The following is a 17727-nucleotide window of genomic DNA, read 5'->3' as shown; positions in this document are numbered from 1 at the left end:
AAAAGCATTCAAAAACGTAGTGATCTTAATGGAGAGAATTTGGAAAAGCAAAAAGCTATATCCAATTATGAATATTTTTTTTTATTTGTCTCAAAACTAAAGTAGCAACCCTCGTACAATGTTGAAGACTACCACTAAACCAACACACAAGGTCAGGCCTACACCAACACTCCCACTATCTGACCCTGTGCGCTAGTGGGTGTTCGTGTAGTGGAAGCGTTTATTGTCACTACGAGGTTAGGTTTGAGATCAAAAAGTGAATATATACTAAATGTTATTCAAAAGAGCAGTGTACAACTTTCAGAGCAACTTCGGTATATGAAACAAACAAATGACGTCAACGTAAGGACAAGCGCCCATCCATCCACTAAAACTTACTTTATTTTCACCAGGTGGTTGCTTCGACACAGATCGCTTCGCGGCGCCCTTAAACGCACCGCTCTCTTGTCCAACGTCATCCAACAGGTTATTAACTCGTCATGTTCATTTAAATAAACGGGTCCCTTTCGATACGAAAGGGTTGGTATATTGTAAAACGAGTGTCCTTTCACCTATATCAGTGTGTTAATATTTATAATGAAATAGAAGTAGGTATGTATTTTAAGTATATGTGTCAATATGTTATTCTATATAAGTTGATGGGTGAGGTTATAATAAGCATGTTAGAGTTTTAATAAGGAAGGAAATTTATTAAGGGGAGGTATTCACTACATTATTTTCAACTCTATATACAGGGTGGTTAACACAATGAGGGGAATTCTAATATTAAAACGATGGAATATATTATAAATTCCTTTGATAATAATATGTATGTCAAAGGCAGGTAAAGTATGCTTCAAATGAGAGGAAAGTTACAAATTTATGTTAGTTATAACGGAACTTCCTATATTTTATTGTTCAGTTAACTCAGGTTTCTGAAGTTTCACAATACCCATTATTAATAGTTTTCTTAAAGTCCTCTTTACATTATAATTGTATAATTTTTGATAAAATAATTAATTGTGTTTGTAATTACTACGTTAATTGTTAAATTGAAAGCTACAAAATTATGTCAATTTAACATATATTATCAATTGAATTATTTTCGAAAAAATCATTTTATTGAAATGAATTAATCATTCTAAATTACATACTATTCAATGAAATCGTTTTTTTTTCTTTGGTTTTAAATTATACAATTTTTTTTTGGACTTCACAGGTGTTTCTAATAATAAGTCTCAAAAAAGTAAAACATTTTGCTTGATTACAATGTGAATGTATATTATTGTGAAATTGGAAGCTACAAATTATAATGTCAATCCACTAAAGGTTTCTCATATCCAATATTGTTTAGAAAAAGCTGTTTATTTCAAATGAATCAATTATTCTTAATTACATAATTTTCCATTACCATATTCTATTTAATTATACTTTAATTTGAATACAAACCCCCAAACTTTTATTTATTTACTTCGTTTACTTGATTGAGCCCCCCTATATTTTATTGTTGCAATTAAAAGCAAAAATTAGCAGCAATAGAGTTCCATTTGCCAATAATCACACATATTCGCATTAGTTTATTTAAATTAATAAATTATTAAAAATTACGGGAAAGAGTTACTTGCTAGACTGCTTACTAGGTTTCATGAAAAAATCGAAAATAAATTACAAAAGCAGTCTGTGATTAAAGATCAAACACGAGCCACAGAAGAATTGTTAATGAAAGGAATTAGATATAAGCTAAGCCAGTACAGGAAATATTTTTAGAAGTGATATATACCACCCATATAAATTAAAAAAAAATTTTGGATAAAATAATTAGACATCTTTACTATTAGAAAAGAGCATTTCTCGTTTAACATGATATGTAAATGCGTAAAAATTGCTACACAACAAACTACACAAACTACCGAAGTAGATTCGAAAATACGAATCTCTAATGGATCCACAACTATTATGAAAATAGACTGAAATTTTCTTTAAAAAATTTATTATTTTATTGACTTACTTCATAAAATTAACATTTATTCTCTCTATTTATTTATTAAACAAAATATTGGACTGTAGTAAGACTTCACAGTTTTGATCACACCCAGGTAGTCACAACAATTTAAAACACCGAATTTTCGAAAATAGATCCTATTTTGGAATTTGTTTAAAATGATCTACACATTTCGCGAAAATATAAATATATGTCTTCATATTATCATTCCATTTTGTTTGTACGAGGATTGCTACTAAGTTTTGAGATAGATAAATAGAAACAAATACTTATAATTGGATATGGCTTTATTGTTATTCCAAATATTCTCCATTAATATCAATACACTTTTGCATGCGTTTGAGCCGATTGTTGAAGCATTCTTTCCATTCTCATAGAGGTGCGATCAAAACATGTGATTTGAACGCATCAACCACTTCTTCAGACGTAGAAAATCGTTGACCTCCCATTTTATTACTGATATGCGCGAAATCATTGGGTGCCAAACAATAATATATGGCCGATGACCCATAAATTCGATGTATTGACTATTGAAAAACATTTTTGTTTAAACTGATGTCGGAGAGATCGCATTGTGGTGGTGAAGAATGATTCGTCATCTGCGATTGGTTTACCTGATTTTTTCGAATACTTAAGGCAAACAAATGCTGGTGTACCATTCAGAGCTTTTTTAAGTGATAGTCAAGTTCTTCGGAACAATCTTTTGGAAGCTAAATGTTCATATTGAATGTAAGGAGTGTCACTAATGCTCAAGTATGCCTCAATCTCACGGTATATCACATGACAATATAAATTTACGCATAGCCCAAACGCGGTGGCTCGAGAAGGTGCTTCATCACCCAAAGTCGAGACGAGTTGATCGGCGCATAGCTATTGATTTAATCCACGTTGAAAGTCATAGAAAATCATCACACGATTTAATCCTTTTCTTGACCAATATGAATGTTTCAAGTATCTGTAAACAACTCAAATAGCATTTAAATATCAACACGTTCTGAGTACGGTCACAATTAAAAATGTCAAAATTTATTATGGCAATGTGTTGTCATATCCCTCATCCCTCGTGATACATTCACACTTTTTGTTTTGACATTATTTCTTGCAATCACTTCATGCTTTAACCTAGTTAGTTGAGTTCAACTAACTGGCAGTTCTATTTTTTTTTATTAATGCTGTCTGGGAATTAACTTTTCTATAGAAAAATAAGTAACAATAGCTATTTACCTAACAAGTGCCTATCTCGCACGCGATGGCAATTGCACGAAAGACACGATGCGGAGTTCGGTTGAGTCGTAAAAGGCGATAAAGACACTTTACGCGCAAGTTTGCATGTCTTTTATTAAACTGATTGGATAATACTGGCTTTGTAATCAGTTAACACTTCTACTAATGGTACATTTCTGTGTTTTTTTTCAAAAATATTATATGATTCTGACACTGCCATATCTTATATATTAAAAAAATTGATGATTTCCATTCCGAGTCCGTTCAGGCGTTCTACCCAACCGATTTGCTTAATTTTTATTTTCAATGAAAGGTATTGATGCGCAGATCAGCCATCAACCATCGGATTTCATCTAATTTTCACCATTCTCAAGTTATACTCAAATGCGATTTCACCCTGTACATTACTTATGGGAGTTTTTCACATACACACGTTCTATCCTCAATATCTCAGGTTCTAATACAGCTACAGAGTTCGTTTTAGTTTAAGAACACTCGCTGAAACACCTTCTTTCTTTTGAGTTTTTGAACACTTAAATCGGTTGAGTTGGAGAGGAGCTTGGCGCGGACATTTAATGTGGAGTTATGGATTTTTGTAGGTTTTTGGCAATTTTTCTACATTCAAAGATCTATATCCCAGGTCCTAACATAGCTACAGAGTTCGTTCTTTTCTATTATAATGATTTCTGATACTTATTTAATGGATTCCATGCGAGCGAAGCCGCGGGTAAAAGCTAGTAATATTTTACATAATATGTTTCATCATTTCTCTTCTTTACTAATTTGTCCAGTATCAACTTTCTTTGAAAGATTTTTCTTCATTTTTACGTATAATATCTTCGTATTTCTTTTCGAAGTGAAATGAACTTATTTATATACAATAGCACATAGAATTCAGATTTATTCACGGATGATTTCCCTATTGTTTCGTTCCTTCAATTCAAATTTGGGATACAAGTTTCAATTAAAAACGAAGAATGTGAAGCCACATTTTAAATATATGCGAGACATATAGGCACGTCATTTGCTTTCTCGTTTTACTACTATTAACTGAAACAAATTAAAATTTGTATTGATGGTGAACAAAATAGGCAAAATGGTAAACTTAAAATACTAACCAGCAAAAATACATTAAAATCAGGTAGTTGAGCAACTCCAGATAACTCAATTCACGAAGTGTATAAAATCATATCAAATGGATTCCATAAGCGAGTATTTATTTCGGCGAATGGTCGAAGTCGGCCATGTTTCACGTTATTATCTCTAAAATTTTCAATCTCTCCCTATATCACATACATTAATTTTAATTTTAAAAATTGTATAGCCCACTTCAAAAACTTGACATTTTAGGAAGAAATCACTAGGAAATTGTTAATAAAACGTAAGTATATTTTTAAAGCATATAATAAAAAGCTGAAATTCAAATTCCAAATCATTTTAATAAATATTCTTACATATTAATTTATTATTTCAATTTAACGAAACCCTTGAACAGTGATTTTATATTCCAATTTGTTTAGGCTCAGTCTCAAGTGTCCAAGTTGTGTCATATCGATCTCTTTTTCTTTAGAGCAGCTCAGTTCGCGATATCTTTACAAAAAATAATTTTTTACAAAATTTCTGTTAAATGTGTATTTTATTTGAAAATATTAACATGATACGTTAGGGGCTAAGAGGCTTACATCCCATTAAGAAATTTTAGCTCTAAGAATTTTTCAACCGAAACTTTTTTATTTAACATTTATCAAAATGTTCACGTTATTTCAAAGTATCTTTGGAAAAAGATACGACTCTCATTCATCATTTATCATTAACAAATTTGACATAAAATTTTCCTGAATGTTTCTAAAAGTTTCGACGTTGGATACGTTGGTTTTTGTTTGACCTAATTCCGTTTTCTAGACGTCCGTGATAAATGTTCATGCTTAAGTTCATCCCTCAGAGGAAACACCGAGTGTATACTCTTGGCTTTTGGATAAATTCTATTAAATTTTCTCACTTGTGAGTATGGTAGAAGTAGTTACAATTAGGTTTTGTCGCAAATATTTGCCGCTAAGTAGGTTAATTTAGTTTTAGTATTTTTCTCAAACCTTGTAAGTAACTTCCTAACCAACTATTGTTATTTATTTTATTGATAAATCGACTTAGTTTTAAGTCTCTTTTGAAAGAAACTTAATTTTGAAAAACAAAAAAAGTGAGACTGCGACATTTTATATTTGAATATACGATTTTTTGATTTTTTTGATATTATCATGGTTTGTTAATACAGATACTGTAATTAATTAGGAAAAAAACTGAAACTAAACATCAAAACATATGTATAAGGACTTTCTTAACTATCGAATTATTTCAATAAATATTATATTAGTATGAGTCATGAAGGATATAATACCTTATCGAAACATTCAAAAAAAGAACTATATATTATGTAAATTATGAAATAGATTAAGTGATCATCAATACGAAAAAAATAACATGACATTCTTGGAACTGAATCAAATACAAGAAAAAAATAATTTTTGGAAATGGTTCCCATACATAGAGCCAAAAAGCTTTTATTGGTAAAAAAGAACGTAGATAAGTTGAATAAAATTTGGGGATTTGGGAATAGGGTAGTTATTCGTTCATTGGTAAGAAGTGATCCAATTCCGTGGTCTCAATCTGCTTCCTCCACGCAACGAATTACTTCTTTTTCCTGGTTGATTCCAAGGCCTCAATCTGCCTACTTCTTGGAACTTTACCGAGGAAATGAAAAGCTGAAACAAAAAAATATAAAATGATTAAAATAGAAAATAAAAATAATATGCTTACCATCAAGAACACTGTTGACACTAACACACTCACTACTGGTCTAGGAAGCTAGTCGTCTGGACCTTGTAATTATAGGGGACCTATTGGTGGGTTTTGGGGTTTTTGGTGCGCGTGGAAAGTATATCATTAGCGGGAAGGGTAATAAATGTGTAGAGATCAGCAGAGTGTTGTAGAGGAAATGTTGTTGTTGGTTGGAACGAAATGGATGTTTCCAAGTTATCGGCAAACTCTGGCTATCGTCCCTTGTATTCATATAGTTTGGACGTTTCTCTATTTCGAAAGCATCTCGGATGATCCTGGACTTGAAGTATGGACACGATGTTGGGCAAGGGTGGAGGAAATATTGAAATTGGTGGCAAACAACAAGTGTTCCTTGGCTCTGAAAGAAATACGTCGATTTGTCTGGCCAATATAAGAACGGGGGCAATCTGAGCAGGGGATTTCATACACTCCATGGTGTTCATTGGATATTTTGTCTTTGATAAATCTGATTAGGTGGGAGAGTTTCTGATTGGATTTAAAGATTGTGTGAATACCGTGGAGTTTAAAGATTCTGCAAATATTGTCTGATACACCTTGTTTGTTAGAAAGGGATACCCTAAATTGATCTTTCAAACCAGAGGAGGAGGATGAAGGAGTTGGAGATGAAAATTTGTGGATGTTCCTAGAAATTTGAGATTTGTTGTAACCATTCTGAATCAATGTTTGTTTCAAAAGATTCATTTCAGATGGTCGACTTTTCTGAATTTTCATAATAAATGGCTGTAATTGCATATTTGAATATAACTTTTAATTCAAAACAAACTTTACTTCATAACATCTATTTTTTACGTCACTGAAGCAAAATCTTTTTTTTTGTTTTAAATTGTCTGATTATGTTTAATTGAAAAACTAATAACCTTTTATGGAGCTAAAATAAACGGTGTTGTAGAAATTTGCTTGTAAATAAAATTCTGCAGGCACGTAATTACTTTACAAATTAATTAATTATTCATTTAATTTATAATAATGATCAAAACAAATAAAAATTATTCATAATCTCAATTTCAAATAAACATGTATTACAATAATAACAAAATTGGCAATGAAAATAAAAATAATAATATCAGAAATTAAATTTAAACAACATTGTATTACAACAACAACAAAAATGACAAGTAGTTGTTCAAACAGTTGGCCTGGTCTTTATCGATATATATATATATATATATATATATATATATATATATATATATATATATATATATATATATATATATATATATATATATATATATTATTGCTCTATAAATTTCCGAAATAGACTATAGTTCAGAATGAAAATAATTTTATCAATGTGGTATAATAAGTGTAATAAGTATTAAAAAACTTATTAAATAGACACGTTCAGGCACCCAGATAATTAAGATTGATAAAAATAACCAATCATTGTAATAGCTCCACCGCCGTAAGCAATTTAACAACCCTAGAGATTATTCAAATTACTGCTCATTTTTCAACTGAGTCTGTCAAAAGATACCTAGAATCAAGCAATCAACATAATCTTAACATCGTTAAAAAAATTAGAGAAACGCTGCCATGCACTACCAATATAACAAGCTCAAAGTAATTGACAGATTTCAGGTTTCGCAAATTTCCTAAAATTATTAACTTTCAATATTAATACAGAATAATTATTTATTATTATCGGTTCATTATTTTTTGATAACTCGAATTGAACACCACCAACTACGTAGATTTCACGTTACTAGTAAAATAATCGAATGTTTTCAAAGCTTTCGTGAGATTTTAGCTGAATATTCACACATGTGAATATAAGAGGTATTTTAAAATCAGTACAATCAATTAATAACAATTGTGTCTTTCATTCCTGTTCGTTCAAATAATTGATTGTATAATCATAATAATTAAGATAATTATTTTTGTCGAACTTTTTTCCAATTTCTCCAAGACTACTAAGACTATGGCCCACCAAAGTTACATCCTAGTGCAGCTGCCACAATCGCTGACAAATGCATACAAAATATTTCAAATAAGGTAATGGCATCAGCTAAAATATCATGAATTCTTTGAATAATTTTTAAATCAAAACAACATAAAGTTGAAGGCATTTGAATCACTGGAGATATTTTATATGGAATACTGTGTAAATTTTCAGTATATTGACAATAATAACTTCAACTGTCGTTTCTATAACCTCATTGGGCCACTGAAGACTCTAATGAAGTTATCGAAGCAGTCGTCACAAATAGTATGAATTTTTTACTGTTTTCACTAAATATTTTGTCGGGAAATAGAATCGCAGAAAAATAACAACTGGCTCTTATGAGATAAAGTGAACTCTTTAAAAAACCTGTCAGATATCTGTCAAGTGATTTTGACTGAAATAATGACATTAAAATTAACAATTTTCCTTGAATCTAGTTTTACGATCTTCACATTTCTGAACAAGATTATCTCGTATTTACTTGTTCCTATTTATTTTCTTATAGATAAGATGTCCATAATTACTGGAGGATTTCTTCGCCTCTTCGTTTTCTTTAGTGGTTACTTACTGTTTCTGGTATTAGGAGCATCAGTTTTTTCGGCTATAGAAGCACCCGAGGAAAAAGAAAAAATACAAAGTCTCAGGAAATTACGAAGGGGCTTCCTTAAAAACCATTCCTGCGTACCTGGTAAGTTTATATATTTAGAAAAACTTAGACCTCAATGGCGTCAATTTGAGAAGTGTTGTACACTAGGAAGTTTTCCGGCTAATACAAGTGGTTCCTTCAAACAATAAGTTTATGTTTGTTAACTGTAGCTTGTGAATTGGTCAACCAATACCCTGCGATAAATCGTCGAAGGTATACTATTTGACTTGATTGACTGAATTACTTGATTAAGATTTTTTAACACTATTAAGAGTTTTGAATTGGTTGTGGGTGCTTGGTTGACTGGTTCCTAGCTACAGTTGTTTATGAAGGCCATTTATAATAGTCGGCAAAATGAAGAGATTAGAATTCTGGTGTACGCGGTTTATTGAAACTTTTCTTCTCAAAAAGTCGTCACTATTATAACTTCATAATATCGAAGAAATAAAGATACCAAGCTTATGTTACTAGAAATGATTATATCTGTAGGATGCTGAAGAATTAAGAAAATTTATATGTTATGGGCGTTGTAATTCACCGAATCAGTGCGCAAGTATGGGTGTGGGGTACAAAAAATGCGAATGAACTGTTTAATATTTGCAATTTATGAAGCACGCAGTCGACACGTTTTCCTTTGTTTTTAAATGATGCGTTTATCAGAGTTGCTGAAAATTCTATTTTTTAATTCTTTATAAGAAGTTTTTGCATAGCCTTCGGAATATACTTTTATTTCAAATGTCGTCAAAAACTTAAAATTGGTCTCAGTTGAAGCACATTAAGAACACCCCAAGAATTCTAAATTAATGGAATATTCACGTCCTTTACATAATGGCATAATGAGCCTTTGCATATCTGGTTAAAACACAACATTTTCTACCGGATGCTTGTTTTTAGGAATTGCATAACTCACTCTTTATCCTATATTATGGCGGTTAGAGAAATTCCAGAAGGACAAATGTATGCCGAAGAACTCCACCACGTGAAGGTATCACGTTCTACACCAACACTTTCGAGTTAAATTTTTTGTGTTTTTGTAAATTAACTTCTGAATTTATTTCCTTGCCTTTCTGACAATAATATGGCGAATATTTCTTCAGTCGTCGTCGATAATCATCTTCAAACTTAGCAGTGAAAACATGTTGTCACCGAGCTTTTGATTGTTTCATTTGTTGCTCTCAGAATTTTTGAACTATATTCTGTTCTTTAGAATATTGCTTACTTCTTATCGGTTTGGATTTTTTGCCCAATTTTCGGAAACTGCCCCTCTTTTCTGGAATTTTTTTTCCTTTTCTACCTGATCCTGATTCTATTTCAGTAGAAATACCTGTCTTAACATGCCGAGAGATATCGTAAAATGTTTTCCTGGTCATTACCATTCTTACAAAGTGGTTAACCTTGAACGATTTCTTAAGATATTGATTTTTCCATAAAACTTGACAATTGTTTTATCTCGTTCGTTTTCTTTTAGATTCTCGATACTTGAAACTAAACTATCAACAAAGACAACCGCCAAATTGCGGGGAACAATTAAAATAACATTCGCAGTCAACGTCTACTTTACGTGCTAAGCTGACTAAAAATGTTTTGTCCGCACACACTTATATTATATGTGACGTATTAGTCCACTTTTGCTTTTCTGAAGGGACAGTTTCTCCCATTTTACTTGATTTATTTTCACGACTCTGATTAAGTTCCATTAAAAGCAGCTATAGAAAGCTATGCTAGTGCTCTAAAGCACATTCCAAGGAAATTATTATCAATATCAGCAACAGAAGCACATGCTACTACAGAGTCTAAATTCTAGGTTCACTATAACGATTATCTCTCATAAATAGAAATCCACAGGTGAATTGTTGCAAGCTTAGTGAAGTATGAAAATAGATTTTCACATAGTGGCTGTATTTGTGTTTTTACGAATGTTTCTTTCTTCTAGAGACCTATTTTTATGAAGCTTTCATTGGTATATATGTATCTATGTAACCGACTCTTTAATCTGAATTTTAGATACATTACAATGACCGAAGACAAAAAAATTTATATTTGCTATAATTAATCTTTATAATTTCTAACTACATGCATACTACACTTTCTACTTTCATCTGTATCCTGCAAAATTTTGAATGTTTATGGTCCTTAAAGTGGGTAAAAACGTCGTCCCAGAGTTTCCCTTACATGTCTGATGAAGCGGGCAAGGATAATACAAATTCACGAAGTTATTATATTGTCATTTTGGTTCTTAAAAAAGGGTGTATAATTTGTACAGTTCTATCTACATGTATAAGATAAAAACGCAACGAGCCCAGAAAGTGAGATTTGACACAAGAATGGGAATGACGCGATTGTGTTTATCACTTTCCAGCGAGTTATGTACAATATTTTTCCAACGATTCCCACAACGTAATAAAATTTTTTTATCAACATTTTATTTTTTATTATTTTTCTTTTCGACATTTCATGAACTTGTTATAGCAGATTTGATACATCTCTTGAGTATTTTTCAAAGGTTCACAGTAGTATTTTCAGCTTTTTCTGAACATCTACTATGCTTTCTACTAATATTCGCTCAAGTCGAACTTGTTCAGTTTGTTAGTGTCATTGAATTGCAAATTTACTCAATAACATATTTTCCAACTAATTATTCTAGTTTACACAGTTCTCATATTGCAGCCTAATTTAGGGAATAATTAATCAGAAAGAATAATAAGAATGTTCTGTCACGTCTAGCTTCAGAAATACTATTATATATACAATCAGGTTTACTCAGTACCATCTATAACAAAACAACTAATAATCATAAATTTTGGCATTTTTTAAGTTTTTTAGGTCAGTTTGTTTTATTATAGACAAACAATAATACACTAATATTTTTTAATCCTAAATCCTAAATCCTCTAATCTTAAATTCTGTTCCTCACTCATACTTCTCAGCCGTCAGGAGAAAAATTCAAATTTGAGAGCAGGAAATAATTCTTCAATGACATATTCGCTCTCATCTGTTGAAAATTTTCTAATAAATTTTCCAAGCAGCTTTTTCATTGACAGTTGAGACAGTTAGATTTTCAAACTGAGGATCTTCTATAACTTTACAGATATGTGGTCCGACAAATATTCCCTCTTCTAGTTTCGTGTGATAAAATTCGGTAATATTGTTTGAATATACCGGAATGCATCACTATTCTTGTATAGAACCTTCAAAAAGTCCCAGTTTGATATATTAAGGGGTCTTTACAATTCTCTGCGTGTTCTATTGGTATAGTTTCTTATTCACTTTGTTCAATAAAATTGTTTTCAGACTGTTTTTCGAAGATTCAAATAAACAGTATTCTGTTTTATTATAGTTTTAAACCATTGTTTCAAAACCTCCCGGGATATCAGTACAATAAAATTAGTCCCTTCTCTTTTAAAGAATTCCGAGTTAACCTTAGTTCTCTTTCTGGATACTTTCGTATCTGATGTTAACAAATTCCAAAGTTGTAAGCGATATCCAAAAATTGTACTTTTAACTTGAGAATTTGGAATCTCTGAGATCGTTAAATTTAGTTTTTTTAAATAAATTCTGCAGAATATTCTTGAAAAGATAAATCAACAGAATCATTAGAAATAAAGGTCGACATTACGTAACAGTCATTTCTATATTCTATATCTTTCACAAAACACTTATAATAATTAACTTATCACTAACATTTAACTAACTTATATAATTTATTTAAAATCTTCGGTTACTTTTCTACTTCGCTTAGTTTACTATGACTATTTATTATAAACTAACTAACTACGCTAAACGTTTACATATCCAAACGAAGTTCTCAAAAATTCTAGAAAATATGGAAACAAAACAAATAAATAAATAGAGCTATTAGTTAGAAATAAGTTCAAAAGAAACAATGTAAACAAATCGCCTGCTATGATAAACACTTATATAAAAAACAAACATCAAACGAATTCGGGGTATATCAAACGTGCTGCGCGTTCGCTGAATTTTAAAATTCCACTACAACCGAACTGGACCGACTCCAGTATCCGTATCGCGGACTTGATCTTAATAATATACACTGTCCAGAAACATAACAATAACACGTCTCTCTCACAAAATAGTTAATTTCAAAAATAGTATTATAGTATTATAGAATGACAAAAATGCTCAACTGTTCTTTGTCCAGTTAGACTTGAACCATGAACCATTTGACCACAAGACTACAACCTAACCACGTCAACGTATTTTTGCTTTAAATCATTGAACCACGAAATTCATGTATGAAATCATAATAAATTTATTTAATAATAATTAACAATCAATGAAAATAAAAACCAAACCTTGCTATGAATATAATTAATTTTTGTCTTCGTCTTCATTTCCTTTTTAAATATCACTTTGAAATTAGGAGCGCCATCGTTTGATGCCATTATAAATCTTCTTTGTTTTAAGTGATGCCATCTATTTATGAAGTTTTAAATTTTCAATTGAAAGTTCGAGAAAACTCTGTTTCATATAACAATAAAGTGAATTGATTCACGCGATATTATTAAATATTCCACCAATTTTTCTACTGATTCATAATACATGTATTGTCATTAAAATCGAAATATTGAATTAGTAGGTTAATTCAAAGTTAATGAAAATTTTATTAAAGAAATCTATCTAAACAGACAAATTAACGTAATAAGTTGAATAAAGTGTTATAGAACACAATGAACTCAACCGTTTTGTTAGTTATTCATAATTACTTTTTTAGTTTCAATATTTGTCAATCGATTGTGTGAAAACGTTTTTAGTAAATTATTAGTTTTTCCTTTCATTTATAATTATTTGTTTTATCTCGAATAACAATCTGACGTACAATAGAATATTGATTGGAAACAATCTGAATTATACAGATTAAAATGCAATTGTATCAAATAAACAAATAGATCATTTCAAAGTTCTTGTACTTGTCACTAATTTGTTTACAATTTGTTATCAGGTCGACGACCATATCACTCTTTGATTTGTTGAATAATGAAATATATTTTATATATGTTCCCTTGAAAGTGAAAAAATAGGCGCTACTGTGTTCAACTTCATTTTTAGGGGAAACAGCATCTTTAAGTGTAAAACACCAGCAACACATCAACACAGAATCGTATTTTTTTTCCCATTTTTCTTCAATAAGCCATTAAATAGTTAATCAGTATAGACGGAATGACGCACCGAAGTAAATTTTTGATTTTGTTTGCCATTTTATGAACGTAATTTCATTTCGATTATTTATAGTCTTGGTATCAATACCAATTGTCTGTTAAGCTTGTGAAAGATATACAGAGGGTGTCTCTTAAGTAATGACAGTTTTCATATATGAAAATTCCTAGAGAACGAGGACGATCTGCAAAGGCTACTGTACCAATTTAACAAAACAGCAAAAAAGTTCAATATGATAATATCAGCGGCAAAGACAATATCAATGGTTACTTCCAAGACACCGATCAGATGTAAGCTTGTGGTGGATAACAAAAAAATACACCAGGAAATGAAATTTAAATATCTGGGAAACGAAATATCTGGACACGGGGACGTGGAGACGGAAGTAAGAAACCAAGCTACAAGAGCCTCAAGAGCAGCAGCTTACCTAAATGACAATCTGGCGAAATAAATACATTCGAACTGAAGCAAAATCCCGAATATACAAGATCGCAATCAGACCTATATTATCCTATGCAGCTGAGACCCGACCAGAGACCTCTAAAACGAAACGGATATTGGAGACTACAGAAATGAAAATAGTTCGAAGAATAGCGGGAAGAACACTAATGGATAGAGAAAGGAGTGAAAACATAAGACGAACATGCGGGATAGATAACATCAATGACTGGGTACTGGATAGAAAGATAAAATGGAATGAGCACTTTGACCGCATGACGGAAGAACGAATTGTGAAAATATCAAGGGACAAATCACCAGCAGGACAAAGAAGCCTTGGAAGATCTAGGAAAAGATGGAGTGACAACCTCCCAGGTGACTGAGCAGAGGCAATGATGTGAAGAAAAACAGGCAATGATGCCTATACACAGCAGGAAGAAGAAGAAGAATAAGAAAATTCCTAACTTGTTAAGACTGAACTCTAATTTTATGAAGATTACAATGCATTACTTTCTTTTAATTAATCTCTCTGTGTTCATTGACGAAGAAGTATGTTTTTATAATAAATAGTATGGAGTGTGATAAATAGTGTGTTGTTAAGTCATTGGAATCAAAAATTTGAAACAGCCGCGGAGATTTGGCTGAGTTCATTCGAGCTCAGGTAGTTCACCTACATGGGATATTGAGATTACAAGGGATTGAAAACCAACTTAGTACCAGCACTAGCCGATTATCGGACTCCTTTGGACCTTCTAAAGATACCATACTCCGCCATTTAGAGTTATTAGGAAGATCCATAAAAATTGTCGAATAGAGCCACAAGATTCAATCGAGATTCGAGTAAACAGCTCCTTGCCCTGCCGAAATATGATCATTTTATTAAACGCATTGTACTCAAGAGGAAAAATAGTTTATCTACGCTCCAACCATGGAAAATCAGTGTTTATACAAAAGACAATTACAAAATGCCGTCGCACAGATATATATATATATATATATATATATATATATATATATATATATATATATATATATATATATATATATACTCGATCGGAAAGTCTTGTTGTGTGTCAAAGAGCTTGGTGGTATTTAACTCCTACCACATTCCGCCTTCAGTCCGAATCTTACACCGCTAGATTACTATTAATTCAGATCCATGACGAAATTCTCATGTTAGAAAAAATTTTAATACACAGGACATGTTGAAAATGCGGTGCGATAACTTACATCTAAGCCTTAAGAATGGTTTTATCATGATCTCAAAGAGTTTGTTGATCCTAGGATTATAACCATAGAATAATGTATGCTGTACTTCAAATATTGCAGCTTTCTTTTCGTACGATTATTTCATAAAAAGAGTGAACATTATTGATGGAACTATATTTAGATTAGTGCGTTGCTTGCAAAAGATTTTACCACTATATTGGGAGTTTAATCCTTATTTTAAAATACAGCTATTGGCACTAGGAATATCTTAATCCTGTTTCATAGCGCAATTGTTAATCTTGTCGAATTAATTAGATTTTCGGCTACGTAATGTTGATTATTGATGCTTTTGACGTACAATTCTAAATGAATGAGCCGTATGATGTTCAGAATTTTTCAGTTTTCGAAAATTTGATGAAGCATGAGGTTGTTGATATTTGACACAAATTTCATAAACTTCACCTAACACGGTAAATGATTTAGATTTTTCAGTTGTGGGGACAAGTATATTAATATGAGCTCCGTTGTAATCTTATAAATCCTCAATTTACATGCTCCCGTTATGGTTATGGTTACAAAACTAATGAAATATTTGAAAATTCGATTTTTGATGACTTATTTTAGACAAAATAGTTATCTGGTGCTTTTTTAATAGGGTTGCCCTCTTTAAAATTTGACAATCATAACACGCATGAAACCCCAGGATTTCAGAACACAGAACCCCAATTTAGTTTTTGAAAAATCTAAAAGTAGTGAGATCCTTTTAGTATTTAGTCTTATAATTTTTGAGCTAAGATTAGGTTTCAATTTTTATCAACAGACATTTAACAGAATTCTTTAAGAGCATTGGTTTGTACTGTGTAAAATTTATATTTTTGAAAAATTAAGGATTCCACGCCACTGGCAGCAAATCACATTCACTCATATGTGCCTAAATATAAGACCAATCGTGTTTGGGCTAAGATTTTCTTTTAGCTTGTTTTCAGTTCTTAGACCCGAACTAAAAATGAAGTCCCGCTCGGATACTTCTTGGATTTACCGCAAGCCATGGCAAATCTGGAGAAACGGATGGACGAATGGAAACCCTATTCTTCAATAAATTCATTCAGTTTTCTGATGTAAAATATTTGCCACTTTTAGTCGGTTACTTTCGCACTGACGTCTAAGGAGAGCTTGCAGTTTAATATAATTTTCCACATGGATGCTATGATGAACAAAGTAGAGCCACTATAAGATAAAGACCAAGGGAAAAGTTAAATAATTTGAATTTTAGAGCTACTTACTAAGGGTTTAAGATGAAGAGTTTTTATTGGTTTATATTTTTACTTACTTTGAAATCTTAGAATGTACGAGTACATACGTACTTTATTTTACATTTAAAGGTACGTTTATTGAAGTATTAAGAAAAATCGGTATTTTTTTTTGTTTTAAACTCTTCACACTTTCTACATCAATTTTATTTTCAATCTTAAATAAAGAAGATAAAACGTCATCCTCTGTATTACTGCATTGCTCTATAAATCATCGTAGAAAGTTTACAGCTTCTCTGATAGATATAATTGATTATTTCTTTTTTTGTTAACGTTTCCACTGTGGTTACTTCATCATCGTATGATATGGTGTATGACACATACACCATTCTGTATTCCAAACTGGACTGAAACGTCAAACCAATTTTCACAGCTTCAATCGCTGTTAACTTCTCAGCATATACTAGTGCTATCAGTTTTCGTTTTGAATTCATTGTCCAAAGAGATGCTTCCGGAACGAAGGCTGAAAGCTACTGATACATACAAATAAGTCACTGTATTTAGACTTTAGTCTATTGTTTACATTTGAAGCCATTTGGTAAACCCGTGTAAGCAATGAATGAACGAATATATAATTAAATAAAAAAATTAAAGAAATTATTATTTTGATTGCAAAGTGTTTTTTTTGTTATTTTCATTAAAAAAATGACGTCTAAAGTTTTGATTGGTATTGCTTCAGGAAGATTTATTGGCCTGAAATCTAAGGTTGATGGCGGAAGAAAAAGTGATAAACAAATAACTATAGAATCGAGATTAATTGATAAACTAGAACAAGATGATGTCGTTTTAAATGATTTTTTGGAATAAAAACAACTATTGAATAAAGTGGAAAGTGTTGCTTATCATGCTGCCTTTTCTGAAAAAAAATCTGATTTTATAAATGAATAAATTTACTAAACTTATCAGGTAGTTTAAGTAAGAATACACGTTGAAAGAATCATTTATA

The 17727-nt window shown here is 31.2% G+C and overlaps 1 protein-coding gene across 2 annotated transcripts in view; it reads left to right on the top strand.

The window, feature by feature from the left end:
- The first annotated feature begins 400 nt into the window (after positions 1-400).
- LOC130900798 (potassium channel subfamily K member 1-like) overlaps positions 401-17727 on the top strand; it is a 48094-nt gene continuing 30767 nt past the window's right edge. Inside the window, exons 1-2 of one of the 2 annotated variants that reach the window (XM_057811675.1) lie at positions 401-591; positions 8509-8691. In XM_057811675.1, the coding sequence (XP_057667658.1) occupies positions 8514-8691 (178 nt within the window). In that variant the 5' untranslated portion in view covers positions 401-591; positions 8509-8513. Of the gene's footprint in view, positions 592-8429; positions 8692-17727 lie in introns of those variants that run through there. The other variant, XM_057811674.1, reaches the window with a different exon arrangement.

The sequence above is a fragment of the Diorhabda carinulata genome, chromosome X (genome assembly GCF_026250575.1).
Source record: "Diorhabda carinulata isolate Delta chromosome X, icDioCari1.1, whole genome shotgun sequence".
Lineage (NCBI taxonomy): Eukaryota > Metazoa > Arthropoda > Insecta > Coleoptera > Chrysomelidae > Diorhabda > Diorhabda carinulata.
The sequence above is the reverse complement of the archived record's forward strand: the minus strand, read 5'-3'. Positions and strand labels throughout refer to the sequence as shown.